The following is an 18,314-nucleotide window of genomic DNA, read 5'->3' on the forward strand; positions in this document are numbered from 1 at the left end:
AAAAAGCAGAGCAAAACCTGAAAGAAGCATGGGGTCTTTGTCCACAGTTTTTTTGACATGGTCCGACTCTCCAGTGAGGGAGCTCTCGTCAATTTTTAGATCGTTGCTTTGGATTAGTACACCGTCAGCAGGAAGGAGGTCACCTGCAAGCACAAAGCAAAGGACAGATGGTGTCGTCTGAGACACAACAGACAGATGTTTGCATCGCAAGCCAAAAGAGAGGTTTTTAATCGAGCATGGCAAATGCCAAACAAAACAAGAAGAAACAAACAGACTAATGAAAAAAGAAACTATTTTTATATGCTTTAACATTATTTTTTAAAAGAATAGCTTAGCCAAAAAAGATAATTTTGTCATTCACTTGTCTTTCCAAACCTATATGCTGTATTTTCCCATAAATGTTTTTTCTTATCTTCACACAGCGCTTTTCCATAAAACAACAGTTCATTCCATGGCTGTCAAGCTCCAAAAAGGAAAAAAAACTTTAAAAAGTAGTTAATTTCTTGACTTGCCTTGAATCTTTAATCTCACACATTGACATGCAGAATTTAAAAAATGGTTGTAAAAGTTGCAAATAAAAATATTGAGTAAGTCTTTCTACTTTAAAATTTCATGTTTAATTGAATGTGTTACTTGCTTTCTTTGTAATTATTTTGAAAACTGAAAATTCAAAAAGTGAAAAAGCACACCATTTTTTTTGTCCATTTTTGAAGCTTGACTGATGAGGTCATCATAAACTGTCACTCAATGGCAAAAGCTGCATAACAATTCTTTAAAAATGTCCATTTAACAGCGTAAGAGTTTAAAGAGTTTAAAGCAATATGTAAGCATTTTTCTTCGTAAATCTCAAGGGAGAAGCGAGATCATTTTACCATATTTTACTTGTGCAATGTCTCCAACCACAATCTCGGCCACAGGAATCTGAATGACTTGACCAGCTCGGAGCACGTTGAACTTCTGCCCTTGTTCAATGCGGCTCTGCAGTCCACGGAATTGCTTTTCTTTGCTCCAGTCATTAAAGGCTGTGACAAGAACCACGCAGATGACAGACAAGAGGATGGCAGCACCCTCAATCCAGCCCGCCTCTGCCTCAACCTCGTCCTCAACTCCTCCAGCCGCCCTACCACAGTCTGCACCAATGAGAAAGTCACAGTAAGAAATAGCTACTACAGCAACTTGTGTGTATAAGTCTTATATTATACATAAGATTATATATACACTACTGTTTAAAAGTTTGGGGTCAGTAAGATTCTTTTAAACTTTCCATTCATCAAAGAATTCTGGGAAAAAAACACAGTTTCCACCAAAATATTAAGCAGCAGAACTGTTGTCAACATTGATAATAACAAGAAATGTTTTTTGAGCAGCAAATCAGCATATAAGAATGATTTCTGAATGAACTGAAATAATATGAAGACAGATTGGTCTAAACTAGAAGCACAGAAGAAGATGAATAAAAAGGTGAAATGAGCAAAAAAACGAACTGTAAAATCCAAAAGGACATGATGGCCACTTTTGATATCCTGGACAATTAAGTGACAAGAAAGGCAATCTGTATTTTTCAAATCAAATAAATGCAGCCTTGGTGAGCATAAGAGACTTTCTTCAAAAACAATTAAAAAATCTTTCCAACCCCAAACATTTGAACAATATATATATATATATGAGTCTAAAATGTTAATAGGTTATTTGAGGTATATTAAAAGCAGGGTATAAATTTAGGAAGGAAGTGAAGGACTGTGCAATTGCAAACACAAAATAACATGATTTGCAGGGTTTTACTGCTAAATGCACAGCAGGGCTCAGGTAAAAGTATTTTTGAAAATATTTTTTTCTAAAAACAGAGGCCCTGGGTGAGCTGAATACATAACAGCACTACGTCACCTTCAGGGCATGTTACAATTTCAAATTCATTGTTATTCAACAGCACCATTGAGTAAGAGAAACAGGCATATTATTCATAGTGAGCTTAAAAGCCCTATGATACTCACGTTCTCTCTCGGCATCAGGAGGTTTATAGAAGGAAAGGCCTAAGGATAGTATGGCTGCAACTTCCAAAATAATAATCAAATAAATGCAGCCTTGGTGAGCATAAGAGACTTTCTTCAAAAACAATTAAAAAATCTTTCCAACCCCAAACATTTGAACAATATATATATATATGAGTCTAAAATGTTAATAGGTTATTTGAGGTATATTAAAAGCAGGGTATACATTTAGGAAGGAAGTGAAGGACTGTGCAATTGCAAACACAAAATAACATGATTTGCAGGGTTTTACTGCTAAATGCACAGCAGGGCTCAGGTAAAAGTATTTTTGAAAATATTTTTTTCTAAAAACAGAGGCCCTGGGTGAGCTGAATACATAACAGCACTACGTCACCTTCAGGGCATGTTACAATTTCAAATTCATTGTTATTCAACAGCACCATTGAGTAAGAGAAACAGGCATATTATTCATAGTGAGCTTAAAAGCCCTATGATACTCACGTTCTCTCTCGGCATCAGGAGGTTTATAGAAGGAAAGGCCTAAGGATAGTATGGCTGCAACTTCCAAAATAATTAGAGTCACATCCTGCAATGCTTCCCACACTAGCTGAAGGAATGTTTTTGGCTTTTTAGGAGGTATAAAATTCTTTCCAAATTCTTCTTTTCTTGTTGCAATGTCATCAGAATGACCACTTAACCCTAAACAGAGAGAAAGAGCAGAATAAACATTTAAATATTTGGTGTAGAAACAATTTTCACTCAGATATTGCTAGCAACTTTCACAAACAGCAAGTAACTCATTGAACGTTAGTGCAATAATCTGTTTTATTTACTGTTTTATTATTATAATTTTTTTCAGTTTATCGCATTAAGGTTGCATAAAATTTTAGGGTATAGATTATAAAAATATGAAGATTACTGTCATAAAACTGCCTTTTTGCATTTTTCCAATTTCAAAATAGCTTGTTGTTCTGGTTGTAAAAATATTATACCATTGTTATTACCATAGAAAAATAAGATATACCATTACAGTCAAGATATCTAATAGCATGATTGTACAAAGATTTCTGATGGGTCTCTGAAGATTATTATTAATGACAATGTTTGAATTACATATAACTTTTAGATGACCTGAACATCCTTATGGCGTATCTCTATATGTACTGAGTTTGCAATTTAAAAACACATTTTGAAAAAGTACAGAGAAAACATACTGATGATTTAACATATCCAAAAAATGACAGATGGATCAAGTTGAGTGAAAAAAGTCAATCCTCAAACTTGTTCTCGCTATATTTTAAAACGCTTGAGAAATTGAATTGGATTTGGAGATGGTTTTTACTTTGTTTTGTTTTTCATTTTAAATATAATGGATTCCAAAAAATACCAAGATTTCCACTCCCCACGCAAGCAAGAGCACAGCCTAAACACTAACACAGTGTAATCCCTCTCTTCCTTCCCTTGCTCAGTTACAAAACGCTAGTTCTCTGCCCCCTCAAAGGTTTACTCACTGTTGGCAAGGGCAAAAATGAATGTAAGCCCCTTGCAGCAGAGCAGCGGCCAGTGAGATTAGCGTGAAGTGGAGCAATGAAGAGCCTGCCTCGGTTTAAGGTGAGTGGGATTACATGAGGTAAATTGATCTGGTCCCACCTGTCACAACTACAACTGTCTGTTATGGCTCATGACAGAGCTAAATATGCCAGTGAAGAACAGTAAGCCACTGCATATCGAACTGGAAAATATAGACGGATGACAAGGTAAAAAACTATAATCAAGGTCAGATTTTAACAAGAGATAGGACTCTTTCATAACAGATGGATTGTGTATTTCTAATACACATAAAAATCTTAAATGAAAGAATCACAAGAGCAGAGTGTAAACATATTTCGCTGGAATTCTCAAGGGAAACATAAGATGATCATGGTGTTAGACAAATGATTGGAGTTCAGCTCACTGAAATAATATGAAGACAGATTGGTCTAAACTAGAAGCACAGAAGAAGATGAATAAAAAGGTGAAATGAGCAAAAAAAGGAACTGTAAAATCCAAAAGGACATGATGGCCACTTTTGATATCCTGGACAATTAAGTGACAAGAAAGGCAATAATGTCCGGCGGTTAAACTTTTGTCAGCTGACTGACGCATAATAACTGTAATTTAGTTAGAAATGATGTACTGTAATAAACCTTTTAAAATACTTGTCATATTATTCATTGTAGCTTTCATTCATAACCAGGGCACTTGGAATGATTCAGAAAAACATATAAAACAGAAATAATAATTAAAATTATTAGGGCTGTCAATAGTTTAAAACAACTTGAACAATTCATAATAAAAGGTCCCATTGGTTAACGTTAGTTAACGCATTAATGCTTTGATTTTAATAATGCATTCATTAAAATAACCATTGATTAAGATTAATAAATGTTTTAGAAGTATTTTTCATTGTTTACTGTTGTACACAAAATGTGACTTTAATGAAAATGCTAAATTATATACTGTAAGACATGAGTTAGACTTGAAAAATGGAATATATCCAAGTAAATTATATTTGCATAATATATGGTCAAAAATAGACATGCTATTAGATTAGCAACTGACTGCATTAAGTGGTACAACTTTCTCTTAAAAGACATGGCTTTTCAACTAAATTATGCAGACAAACTATGTACCTCATTATATGCTCCATTATAGCTCCACTGTCAAAGGGAAATTCTGAGAGAGTGTTTTAATGCTAAAATATGGCCCTTGATGAAAGCTACAGTGCTAATGGCTAAAGGAAAAAGCACATGGAAAAATATGTCTGAAACGTCTAATTGCTAATTAGTTATTTAGCTCACGCATTTATCTGAAGCGATTATGCTACACTTGTTACAGAGACAGTCTTCCAGGAAGAGCCTGAGGTTAAGTGCTTGCTCAAGGCTGAAATGGTGAGAGGTTATGGATCAACCACTGTGAAGTTTGAACATACAACCTTTGCTCAGCTCAGATCTATAACCACCAGGCTAAACCAGCCTCAGCGTCACTAAACCGTTTGGTTAAATAAGACCTGCAGTTTAGCAAAACTGAAAGTGATGTTTTATCTGGAAATACATGATATATTGGTACCATCTTGGTAACCGGCCGATAATAGAGATTTTAAAAATTATTGGTATCACTTAATATTGGATATTTAATTGTGCATGCTTATTTCCTCTATTTTACATTTAGATTACCTTTATTGTCATCTAAAGCTCACCTATAGTTAATGTTTATAAGCACACCATTTTATACACTGTTAAATGTAATCTTAAGCAAATCTTAAAATGAATATACATTCATAAACTGTATATTATAATGTTGTGATGCCAAAATTCACTTTTAACATTTAAAATGTTAGAGTTTTATTTTTAATTTATTTAAATTTAAAATTGACCATTTATTGGTTAATACTGGTTCTAACTTTTGGTCCACTTTTACCAAGTTTGGTGATAAAAGAACAGTGCATATTATAAATGTCTTTTAATGCATAAACATTAACATTGGTAGCAAAGGAATTATTTACCATCTATTGGTGATGATTTTAACCTGGAACAGAGTCCCTGAACATCTCCATAGCACTCCTGAATCCTTTGTAATCCATCTGTCCCTCTGAGTTCCATGAGTGATCGAAGTTCTTTGAGTGTGCAGCCAACATCTCCATCATGATTGGCGTCTGCCTTATACTTCGACCCACGGAATGAGTTTTTGGCCATAGTCCCGCTGAAGTGCACCAAAAAGTGGAGGAGAAGTGGCTTCCCCTGAGGTAAGCCGTGACAATATCCAGACTTAACTCCTCAGGGATGCAAAGATCAACTCTTCTGATGGCACACCAGATTACATGAGGTAAATTGATCTGGTCCCACCTGTCACAACTACAACTGTCTGTTATGGCTCATGACAGAGCTAAATATGCCAGTGAAGAACAGTAAGCCACTGCATATCGAACTGGAAAATATAGACGGATGACAAGGTAAAAAACTATAATCAAGGTCAGATTTTAACAAGAGATAGGACTCTTTCATAACAGATGGATTGTGTATTTCTAATACACATAAAAATCTTAAATGAAAGAATCACAAGAGCAGAGTGTAAACATATTTCGCTGGAATTCTCAAGGGAAACATAAGATGATCATGGTGTTAGACAAATGATTGGAGTTCAGCTCACTGAAATAATATGAAGACAGATTGGTCTAAACTAGAAGCACAGAAGAAGATGAATAAAAAGGTGAAATGAGCAAAAAAACGAACTGTAAAATCCAAAAGGACATGATGGCCACTTTTGATATCCTGGACAATTAAGTGACAAGAAAGGCAATAATGTCCGGCGGTTAAACTTTTGTCAGCTGACTGACGCATAATAACTGTAATTTAGTTAGAAATGATGTACTGTAATAAACCTTTTAAAATACTTGTCATATTATTCATTGTAGCTTTCATTCATAACCAGGGCACTTGGAATGATTCAGAAAAACATATAAAACAGAAATAATAATTAAAATTATTAGGGCTGTCAATAGTTTAAAACAACTTGAACAATTCATAATAAAAGGTCCCATTGGTTAACGTTAGTTAACGCATTAATGCTTTGATTTTAATAATGCATTCATTAAAATAACCATTGATTAAGATTAATAAATGTTTTAGAAGTATTTTTCATTGTTTACTGTTGTACACAAAATGTGACTTTAATGAAAATGCTAAATTATATACTGTAAGACATGAGTTAGACTTGAAAAATGGAATATATCCAAGTAAATTATATTTGCATAATATATGGTCAAAAATAGACATGCTATTAGATTAGCAACTGACTGCATTAAGTGGTACAACTTTCTCTTAAAAGACATGGCTTTTCAACTAAATTATGCAGACAAACTATGTACCTCATTATATGCTCCATTATAGCTCCACTGTCAAAGGGAAATTCTGAGAGAGTGTTTTAATGCTAAAATATGGCCTGGCTTCCCCTGAGGTAAGCCGTGACAATATCCAGACTTAACTCCTCAGGGATGCAAAAAGCAACTCTTCTGATGGCACACCAGATGTAATTCAAATGCCATTTCCATTTGATTTCCCGATCTATCTTCTCTCATCTTGAGTTGACTGGAGTCACAGAAGGTCAAATCTTCGGGTTTGCACCAAGTTACATCTATAACAAAACAAAAGCAAGTACATTACATGCTCTATCATTCCCATGTCAGCTTATATGACCATTTAGCACATGAAGCCAAATAAAATGTGATTATTCGTGTACTGTCGCAACTGCCAGATCAAGTGATACCACTGTCAATCAACAAAGGAAGTCAGATCAAACCGTATGGCACTGGTTAAGGATGATGTTGACAGGTATGCAAAGTGACAGTTGGCTTTTGTAATGGCCCTTGAGCGGAAAGATCCGTTACGTCTGCTTAAAGAACAGAATGCTAAAATTAGTTCTGTTACATAAAACCGGCATCTCGTCAAGAAGAGAGACCTGCCAAAGACAACAGACATGACTCAGAAGTTGTGTTCAAAAAACAGAGTGAGAAATAAGGTTTTAGAGGGTATTCAAAAGAAAGTGTAATTGAATGGAAAAAATGTTATATTAGTATTATTTATATATTTTATAGTAGTTATTAAATATACTATCAGTTATCATTTAAATTTTCTTGTTCTTTTGACATTTTTTTTTACTTTTGGTTTTTAAATATTACTATTTCGTTTTTTTAGTTTTTTATTTCAGTTTTAGTTTATTTCTAGTAATTTCAGTTTACTTCAGTAAAGGCAGCATTTCTAATGGTCATTTAGTTTAAGTTTTAGTTTTATAATTACCCTGGATTGAACAAATGAATAAACAATTTTCACCATAATCAGCAATGAAATCTAGGATTTTTATAATTGTAAATTATGTTGAGATTCAAAGGCAGTGACATCTAAAGCCCTCTCAAAGGTCATGGACAACAAAATATGTTTGTGTGTCATCTTGAATAAATTTACATTTTAAGACTTTAAATCACCTCTTATTTCTTTGAACTATTGGAGTTTTACCTTTAACTTTTTATCTGCATCCCAATTACAGAATAAAACATCTGAATTGCCAAACAAATGACTGAAATAATGACTTTACAGAAGCACTAAACTAAAACACACCATGATAGTCGACCTACCTCAATTCATTATCATAAAACAGATAGAAAAGTACTTACAGACATGTCCATTCCTGCAACAACGAGACAAATACAACCCCTCGACTAGCACAGTCAGAAGGTGCTGCTTTCAGAGACTGAGCGATTCGCCGTCACATACAATTACTCCAAACAACACAAAGTCTGTACTACAAAGCGTCATGCCAAATATTCTCCTTTACTACATAAAATTATTTGACCTTCAGTGGACGGTCTTGAGGAGCACAGTTTCCATTAGAGGAAATGGCTTGCTGAATGATTATCTCAGGAAAGCTTCTTGCTTAATCTAATTAGTCAATCTTGTGGCAGTAGTGAGACACACAGCCACTGCTGCTGTAGGGAAGAGTATGCGCTGTTGAACACAGACAAACATATTTACTCATTCCTAGATAGTACCCTCAGTTCATAGTAGTGAGACACACAGCCACTGCTGCTGTAGAGAAGAGTATGCGCTGTTGAACACAGACAAACATACTCATTCCTAGATAGTACCCTCAGTTAATTCAGACTTCTGAGGGAACTAAGTGCAGCCGGATAAAGCCTGAGGCACAAGAGTTACTCTTCTGTATACAAAAAGCTTTTATTTGGTACATTTATTTGAATCACAAATAGACCTGTAAAAAAAAGAGGAATTTTATAAAGAATGGCAAGAATAAGGCTGAAAGAACAGCCTGAATGTCACCATTAGATGTTTTATGTACACAATCATTTATGTGAGGAACAAAGATTATCTTTTGATAAAATATATCTACAAAGAGCACCTTATTCATTTATGTGCCACACTAAATGCTCTCAAAATAAACTGAATACGGAAAGAATTTGTGAACGTTTCTGTGACACAAATGCTGAAAATCTATATTTACTCATGCTGTGAATGAGGAGTGTGAGTCACATTGTGATGCTGCATGATGCTCTGGAAGTCAGATGTGGAAACTTACTGTCTAAATAAAACGAATAAGTGAGAAATGTTAATGAATGAGCATTTGGCAGGAATAATTTGCCATTTTAGAGGACAAAATAAATATAGGCTATCTCTATATCAGGACATTCACTACCTAATATGTCTAGTGTTGTACAATTTGCTATATGACAACAAACATCACATAACACCTTACCAAAATAGGCTATTTTTTTTTCAACAAATAAATAACTTAAACTTCTTTTCACATAGGCCTAGCTCTATCATAATGCACTTTGCATAACGTTAGAGAAATCTAGTAGTCACTGTCTCAGTTGACTTGAACTGTAGCAATGGCTCATGTTTATGGACAAAATAAAGAATAACTAGTGCTTTAAAACTATCACAAAATAAATGATTCAAAGTCTTTCAGTAGTTTTTAATGATTTACCTTAAGTAACGCTAATTTGATGTTTAAACGGTCGATGGTTGTCGCGTAATCCAAGTTGTCTTTTGCCGCCCTTTACAAAGTGAGTTAACAGTTAACCATCTTAAAACTTTATCTCAAACATTTAAACCAAAATACTAATGGTTTTTTGCAATATAGGCCTATGTGTAATGTGTAAACCTATAATAAGATAAATAATGATGTACATTTAGTCGACGTACGGAAAGCGTTTGAAAGGCGAACTGTTGCTATGGTTACCAACTTCAGCAACTTCTGCTGTTATTAGCATCTATGACTAGCTTGTAATTATAGGCCTACTTCGTGATAATCTAAACAAAAACTTGTATTTACATAATAAGGTATATATAAATATTAAAGTATGTGTTAAGACCCCATCAACTTCTTGTTTTGACTAACTCCCCATAATTCGCACCCTGACTGGCTACAATGTTGCTATAATGCCATTCTACTGGTCTATTTTATCAGCATAAATTATAAACATTAACGTTACATAAATTGAAACGAATCCAACTCAAAGCTCACTGCCCACCAAAGCATAAAGCATATTACACGGCAGTTATGAAGTCATTGTGCCATCGATGCAAAATCCTCTTGGCGACACAAATAGCATTGCGCGCAGTAATGGGCCCATATGATCTGTGTTGCAAGGGCATAATACACATTACGTTACCAAGAAAGACTAAAAACTCTCAATCACTAGACTACATTCGACTGACGCACTCAGCTGAAATTTAATACCCTACAAAGACAAAAAAAAAAATTTTCTACGTAGCATAATGTCTGGGGAATTTTTTGGGAAAGGGAAGGAACAGTAGCCTAATGAATTTGCATTAAGAATAACATTTTTTTTGTCAGAAGGTATAAAGCAGAACATTTAGGACTATAAGGAAGAAGTAAAACAGACATGCAGAAAAACGAGTCGTAAGCACGCGATTCTCACATCAAATTATTAGAATAACTTTAAACAGCATGTTTCCGCTACTAAACCTAACTATTTCTATCTGTATTGACTTGCCATTTGATTAAAAACTGATACTGTAATATCTGAAACAACACTTTTAGCCTATATAGTGTATAATAACACATTTCCTTTGCATACATGTGTACTCACTTTGAACCGGTGCGCGTCAGTTCCACTTGGCATCAATAGTCTCGCGCCGTGGATCTACAACTCGATCCGTAACGACCCGCCCACCGCGCGCTAGTCTGTGGAGTGTTTACGTCAGAGGCATGGCTCGGGATTTAACTCAGACTCCCATTGGCCAGCGCTTGTCCCAGGTACAGGTGTCGTCCCTTGTTGAAACAGCTGTCATCACCAGCAACCACCAAAGATACGTCGGTGTGATGGACAAGCGGGCTATGCTAAACTTGATGTATTATTATTAGTAACAAGAGGAGGGCCATAGTAGAGATTTACAAATTATTATCTTATTGAAGGCTTTAACTCCACAATCCAGCCACATCTAATATAAAACTGAATGAAGACAGATTACAGATCAACTATAGATTCAGGATAGGCCCTGTGCTTTGAGGGCCCCGCATCAGCTACGGACAGCCCCGTATATATATTTAATTATTTATATATATTTTCTTTTATTTCATTATTAATATCATATTATCTGCAAGTATACAGTTTTTACAAATATACGTTTAAGATTTGAAGTACACTACAAGTGCACATTAAATACAAATAAGCACACTTCTTTTTCACAAAGGTATATATATATATATGCAGGTACATTTGGTGCCCAGGTACATTTTTTCTGCTTTTTTTTCAAATAGTTATTTTTAATTATTTTAATAATTTGTTACTCATTGTCATGGATCACAGGACGTTACAGGCCATATCAATATACTTTTTTTTGTAAAAGGTGTCTTATATAGCTGAAAATCATGATTTCTTGTCCGAATTAGTCAGTGTCAATTCTGTTACTGTCAAACTCTGTTAAGAGTAACAGTGCTGACAGCACATAACAGATTTAACAGTCATACACAGAGAAACACACACACAAACACATACATAACTGTCAATTCTGTTACATTCTGTCAAAACTGGTAACAGGGTTAATTTTACTCACTTTTAGACCAAAAACAAGTGTGAGTAAAAGTAAAGCCTGGCCTTCTTAATTTTATTTGCCATCTCAAACATTTTGACACTGATGAGCGGTGAGGCTGACTAAAAATATAACTTTCAACTTTTTGTCGTCGTAATGACAAACACAGTAATGGGTAATGAAGTGCAGCAGAGCATCAACAAGATTATAAAAAATGTGGGGGTACTGTTTGGCCATATGTACCTGTAATTATGGGGTATAACTATTAGTGCTGTCAAACGATTAATCGCAATTAATCGCATCCAAAATAAAAGTTTTTGTTTACATATGTCTGTGTGTACTGTGTATATTTATTATGTAGCCTATAAATACATACACATGCATGTATATATTTAAGAAAATATAAAAAAAATATTAAATATACTTATAAATTATATGAATATTAATATATACATGTAAATACATGTAAATATTTTCAAAATATATACTGTATGTGTGCGTATTTATATATACATAATAAATATACCCAATACACACACATATATTATGTAAACAAAAACTTTTATTTTGGATGCGATTAATCGTGATTTATCATTTGACAGCACTAATTATAATATTATAATCGCCCCCTTCAGAGTCTATGGTGGTTACGGCCCTGCCTCCTATAGTGAAACTACTGGCAAAATAAGCATAGAAAATCCTGGATGTGATTTCTGTATGTGTTGTGTTTTTTGATTGGTTCGATGAGCTAAAAGCGCACGCGGTGCTTCTAGTATGCTGGCACGCGAGCGTTTAACTCCACTGCTCTGTCTCAGGGATGGTAGAGAGCATGACCTCGCTTAAACAGGATTAGCTATAAATAGTGCTGCCTATCCGCTCGGCTACAGCGCGGCAGGCTATCGCGACGCGGGATCCATCGCTAAACCCACTTCTCCATAGCCCAGAGTTGATTGAGCATCCGCCCCTACCTCCAATTTGCTATGTCAACCTTTGTGAAGAAGAAGTGTGCTTATTTGTATTTAATGTGCACGTGTAGTGTACTTAAAATCTTAAAAGTATATTTGTAAAAACTGTACTTGCAGAAAATATAATATTAATAATGAAATAAAAGGCCACTTAAAGGGATAGTCAACCCAAAAATGAAAATTCTGTCATCATTTACTCATCCTCATGTAGTTCCAAAACTGATTTTCTTTTTGTGTGAAACCCAAAAGAAGATATTTTAAAGAATTTTTGACTTCTATTTTATTTTATGTCTGTAAAATGGAAGTAAATTCTTTAAAATATTTTTTATCTTCCAAGAGAGTACACTTTTATGACTAAACACACTTAAGCAGCTTTTAAAAGTGCACTTTGTAAATATGTCATATTGAACATTTTAGTTTTTTTTGGAAAGTACATTTTAAATAATTGTTTTAATAATCTAATGTGTTGAATAAATATACTAATGCACATGTAAAGTACTTGATCATAATTTTAACTGTAGTGTGTTATTTAACATTACATTTAAAGTAAATAAACTTTCAACGTCCTTAATTGCAACTTCATCACTACAAATGTGTATTTACGACATAAACGTTTCAATTGAAGTGACATTTACAAGTAAGCATACCATCAGTGCTTATCAGTGCATATGACAGTATACTTTAACCATATTTCAAAGACAATAAATGTATGACATTACATAAAAAGTGGGTCAAAAAGCACTAATTCCATTTAATATAAATTTAAAGTATAATGCATTTTAATTTAATTGTAAATAGCATGCAATTAAGTGTCTTAAAACATAAAGTTCATACATATATAGGCTAAGAATATTCTTTTAAATTATGAATTATTCCATAATAAATTCATTTTTCACAACAGAGGACCTCTTCTAAAACCTGGATTACTACACATTCCTATTTTGTATTAAACACAAGATATCTACACTATGAGACCAGATTTGTAGATTTTTCCATAATGGTTCAAATTTGGAACAGCTGATCTGAGACTACTTCCTATCTTTATCCTAATTCCAGTTCGTCATTCCGAACCAGTCGTTCCCTTCCCCCAGCCACGCCTCTGGAAAGTTAGAGATCAAGCCAAATGTCTTTGCTGATCCTGCCCTCCCATATCACCTCAGCACGGCAATGACGCCTGATGATGTCAAACCCTGCCCACACGTGGAGTCGAGCGTGTGCCCGTGCGGCAGGCCATACAACGTAAAATGATGCTAAACGCATAAGGCATGTATGCTTTAACACTGACGACCATTCACGTGCACAAATGCTTGCTGTCATAGGATTACATTGGAGAAACACACTTGAGCGCGCGCACACACAGCAGGATTACCAACACAGTTCCACACAGACATAGCAAGATTACAGAGACACATACAACCCCCTCTTCTTCCCCAACACAGGATACAGACTGCTGGATTAAAGAGGCACAGATTCACATAGAGGGAAGTTACAATAGAGTGCATGTCAAAAACTCTCTGTTCAGGATAAAAACACAAGCATGCACTAATAAGATCTTAATTATATAGCTAAACAGGCTAAATACACATCTGTATCTGATCCAGATGTTAGATTTTAGGTACAAAATGGCCATTTTGGTTGCTTGAGTGACAGATGCAATGTGACGTGACAGCAAACGTGATTCTGAAAGACAAGGGAATGAGGTTTAATTGGCACAGATGGATCGATCAGCCTCTGTTGGACTGCTCTCATTTAAATACCGAATAGCATCCTTGCATGAACAGAAAGGAGAAGACACAGACACACACACACACACACACACACCATCAACATTACACACTTCATGTGCACACACACACACGCATGCACAAACACACCGTCACAGAATAACCTCACTAATCTTCTCTCAATGGTTTAAAGCCGCTGAAGAAGCTTAATAATTTAAGAGGAAAACAGCATCAGTGCTTTTAAGGACATATGCACAGAGATTAGCCCTCTTGCTCCACACTGGACAACAAAGGACACCCTTTCGCATCACTGAACTGATGATGCAAAATGCATTTGGATATCAATATGATAAAGCAGAGCGGCCGATAGACAAATGGAACAGAGTTTTTCTGTGTGAGGGTCCATTTGTGGAAAAAAGGAGACAATTGCATTGCACTATACATATGTCCATACAGTCATTGCTCAAATGAAATGAAACTCTGTCATAATATTCAACCTCATGTTCTTCCAAACCTGTATGATTTTCATTCTTCTGCTGAACACAAAAGAAGATATTTAGAATAATGATGATAACCATTTGTTTTTTAATCAATACAAAGGGAGTCAAATGGACCCAAATCAGTTTAACTACCAACATTCTTCAAAATATTTTCTTTTGTGTTCAGCAGAAGAAAGAAAGTCACTGATAAGCGCTGAGAAAAGTAACAACAGCCACGTGATCGTATTGTCTCGCGGAGCCTGTTATTTTTCTCAGCGCTGTTCGGGATAGACCAATTACAGTTGTTTGTGAATACTATGATTCTTTAATCTAGATCTGGACAATAATTAAAAAATAATAACGATACTCAGAGACTTTAATAATACACATAGCAGAGCTTAAAATTATTATTGTACTTATTAGAGACACCCTTCGGTCTAATAAGCCACGCCCCCATGTAATGCTAATGACCTTTCTTTGGTCTTTGGTTTGGTCTTTTAGCCTAGTCAGTAGCCGTTAAAAGATCTCGTTAATGCGTTTGAGTTTTATATTAAAATCACACGTAATAATTCTGTGTAAGTCAAACCAATTTTGTATTTCAAGAAATATTTTAATATGCATTTTAAGGACGCAAATTCACTCCTTCAAAATACGGGCACTTAGTAGGCAGCCTATCCAGGCTGTGCTCGTACGGCGCCATTTTCACTGGGAGGGTATGATAACAGAATTACACTGCCAACGTGCACTATTAAGGGCCCTAGAAATCTGTTTTACGAAGTGATATAAAATATGGATTCGGCGTCGACCAGCTCTATTGTTGAACTATCCTTTTAAGATAAATTAATATGCTGATGTGTATGTTCATTGTTTATGTCATTTTTGGAAGGCTGTTTTCAAAAATGATGGCATTCTGTTTGTGCCAAAACCACAATATGTAAGTTAATGACAACACATAAGTTTATGACAAAGCACATAGATGAAACATGTACTATAGATTAATTGAAGTTTATTGAACAGAATGATGTTTTAGATGTTTTAAAAGTTTTAGGAAACTCATTATTGAAAAAAAAAATCTAAAAGTTCTATTTGTTTGCCTGCACTGCAAAAATCAAATGTATTGTATAAAGCAGTCAACACTTCTTTTTTTTTGACACAGAGGGACTGCCATACTTGCTCCACACTTTCCAGCTTTTTTAAATGCATCTGACAGCTTTATGCAATAACTGCTTGGCAGACTTGGGCTGCGTTTCCCAAAAGCATCGTAAGCTTAAGTAAATCTCACGAAATCTCACAATGCTTTTGAGAAACGCAGCCCTGAACATTAACTGGGCCACCTCTCTGTCATCCAATTAGTTGATGAATTGTATGTTGACACTTCATCCTGACAGGACTTGTTGACTGTTTCTTCATTAGGGAAGGAGCCCCCCTCTATTATTAATAGTTTAGCAGAGGCTTGTAAAGGTCAAGTGCATTAGTTGAGATTTCAAACATGCTGCATGAAGATCTGGGTAGCATAAAAGCAGCTGTTTATTTTAATCTAAGAGTATTGTTTTAAGTTTTATGAATATAGGCCTTAGTAAATCAAGAGTCAAGTCAAAGTCAAGAACTGCCAGTTGTGACAAGTATGTGTCTTCATTGGGCATATTCTTTTCATACACCAAAATATTCTTATAACTAAATACAACCTATACCTCTTCTAATATAGCTACTCTATGTTTGTCGGCTTAGACTTCTCATTTGTCACCGTTACCGATGGGTGGAAAATGTTGGTTTGTTTCAATGCTTGCTTCAATGATTTAAATGAAACAAAAGTTGTCTTCCTCCAGGTGGCGCAGGGCTGCTTAGAGAACCGCGAGTGTATTCAAATTTTTAATTGGATACATTTGTACACTAAAAATAACTGTTTAAATCTCTTAATTTGTTCACACTTAGATGGAAAACGTAGCCGCGATCTCGCTTTTAAACGATTTTTAAAAATCCTTATCTAGTAATCACAAACGACTCTGATTGTTCAATTCTGATAAGCGCTGAGAAAAGTAACAACAGCCACGTGATCGTATTGTCTCGCGGAGCCTGTTATTTTTCTCAGCGCTGTTCGGGATAGACCAATTACAGTTGTTTTTGAATACTATGATTCTTTAATCTAGATCTGGACAATAATTAAAAAATAATAACGATACTCAGAGACTTTAATAATACACATAGCAGAGCTTAAAATTATTATTGTACTTATTAGAGACACCCTTCGGTCTAATAAGCCACGCCCCCATGTAATGCTAATGACCTTTCTTTGGTCTTTGGTTTGGTCTTTTAGCCTAGTCAGTAGCCAAAAAAAGATCTCGTGAATGCGTTTGAGTTTAATGTTCTATTCACACGTATTAATTCCGTTTAAGTCAAACCAAATTTACATTTCAAGAAATATTTTATACGCAAATTCACTCCTTCAAAATAAGGGCACTTAGTAGACAGCATATCCAGGCTGTGCTCGTACGGCGCCATTTTCCCTGGGAGGGAATGTTAACAGAAGCACACTTTCAACGTGCACTATTAAGGGCCCTAGAAATCTGTTTTACGAAGTGATATAAAATATGGATTCGGCGTCGACCAGCTCTAAACTCATCTATAAAAGTAAGTCGTTCGTTTTTGCGCGAAACTAATCAGTAATGTGAGCATTAAGCTAACTAACTGGCTGTTTTATGTGCACTATAGTGTCTAATGAGGATATCACAAAGCTGATACAGCTGCGATCGAGCAACTCGGCGCTTTTTGACGGGAGGAAAAATTCGTCTAAAACAGCCTGGAGGTGAGATTTGTAATCTTAAAATTTGCCTTGATTTCTCACAATCTGTGTTCATATTCAAAGTTATTATTTTGCTTATTTTTTTGCAGTGCAATACTCCGAGAAATGGGGCTTGAGGAAAGGATTACAACTGAGCAGATTGCCAAAAAGTGGGAAAACCTGAAGGCAAGATATAAGGTTGGTCTCACTGCTAATTATGTTTTGCAAATGCCAACTTTCTCAGAACATATTCAACAATTTAATGCATTTCACACTTCATTACAAGGATGCAAAATATCCTCCCACCGGTGTGGAGAAGAACCCCACCTGCTGGAAATGGTTCAATCTCATGGACGATGCTCTGGGTGAAGAGTTTGATGAAAAGATCAGCCAGCAAGTGATCACATCAGAAGCTAACAATGATAATGCACCTCATCCTAGTAAGAGGCTACGCCAGATTAAAGTCGGAGGGGAAATATTGGAATTCTTGGAAGAGGAAGGAACTTCGGGGAATGTGCCGCCGACCTCCAGACCGCATCTGGCTAAGCGGGCAAGACAAAAAGGCAAGCAGACAACAGGAAGTCACTCGTTGGACATCATGAGAACCAAACTTCAAAGAGAAAGACAGCTTCTAGAAAAGGAGCTTGGAGGCCTGGACCGAGAAAAAGCCCTTCTAGAGCGGGAAAGGGCCCTTGCCGATCGGGAAAGAGCAGCGCTTCAGCGGGACAGAGCCCAGGTAGAGAAGGACAAAGCTGCGGTTAACAGAGACAA

The 18,314-nt window shown here is 35.5% G+C and overlaps 2 protein-coding genes and 1 long non-coding RNA gene across 3 annotated transcripts in view; 1 reads left to right on the forward strand and 2 right to left on the reverse strand.

Annotated features, from left to right (window-relative positions):
* Positions 1-5,834, reverse strand: part of LOC107753557 (plasma membrane calcium-transporting ATPase 1-like) — a 17,290-nt gene extending 11,456 nt beyond the window's left edge. The window contains exons 1-4 of the mRNA XM_016569723.1: positions 5,533-5,834; positions 2,490-2,687; positions 873-1,130; positions 18-143 (exon numbers count right to left, since the gene is read on the reverse strand). Coding sequence (XP_016425209.1) covers positions 18-143; positions 873-1,130; positions 2,490-2,687; positions 5,533-5,722 — 772 coding nt within the window. The 5' untranslated portion in view covers positions 5,723-5,834. The remainder of the gene's footprint in view (positions 1-17; positions 144-872; positions 1,131-2,489; positions 2,688-5,532) is intronic.
* A 1,252-nt stretch (positions 5,835-7,086) lies between these two features.
* Positions 7,087-8,455, reverse strand: LOC107753558 (uncharacterized). Its single transcript, XR_001641480.1, has 2 exons — positions 8,197-8,455; positions 7,087-7,160 (listed from the first exon to the last, which is right to left on the reverse strand). It is a non-coding gene; the product is annotated as an uncharacterized LOC107753558 (long non-coding RNA).
* An 8,831-nt stretch (positions 8,456-17,286) lies between these two features.
* On the forward strand, positions 17,287-18,312 carry LOC107753646 (uncharacterized; the record flags this gene model as incomplete). Its single annotated transcript, XM_016569855.1, has 4 exons — positions 17,287-17,392; positions 17,474-17,567; positions 17,654-17,741; positions 17,830-18,312. Coding segments are annotated over exons 1-4 (705 nt in total), but the record flags the coding sequence as incomplete, so codon positions are not given.
* Between the last annotated feature and the right edge of the window lie 2 nt (positions 18,313-18,314).

The sequence above is a fragment of the Sinocyclocheilus rhinocerous genome, unplaced genomic scaffold (assembly GCF_001515625.1).
Source record: "Sinocyclocheilus rhinocerous isolate Xijiao unplaced genomic scaffold, SAMN03320098_v1.1 scaffold200, whole genome shotgun sequence".
NCBI lineage: Eukaryota > Metazoa > Chordata > Actinopteri > Cypriniformes > Cyprinidae > Sinocyclocheilus > Sinocyclocheilus rhinocerous.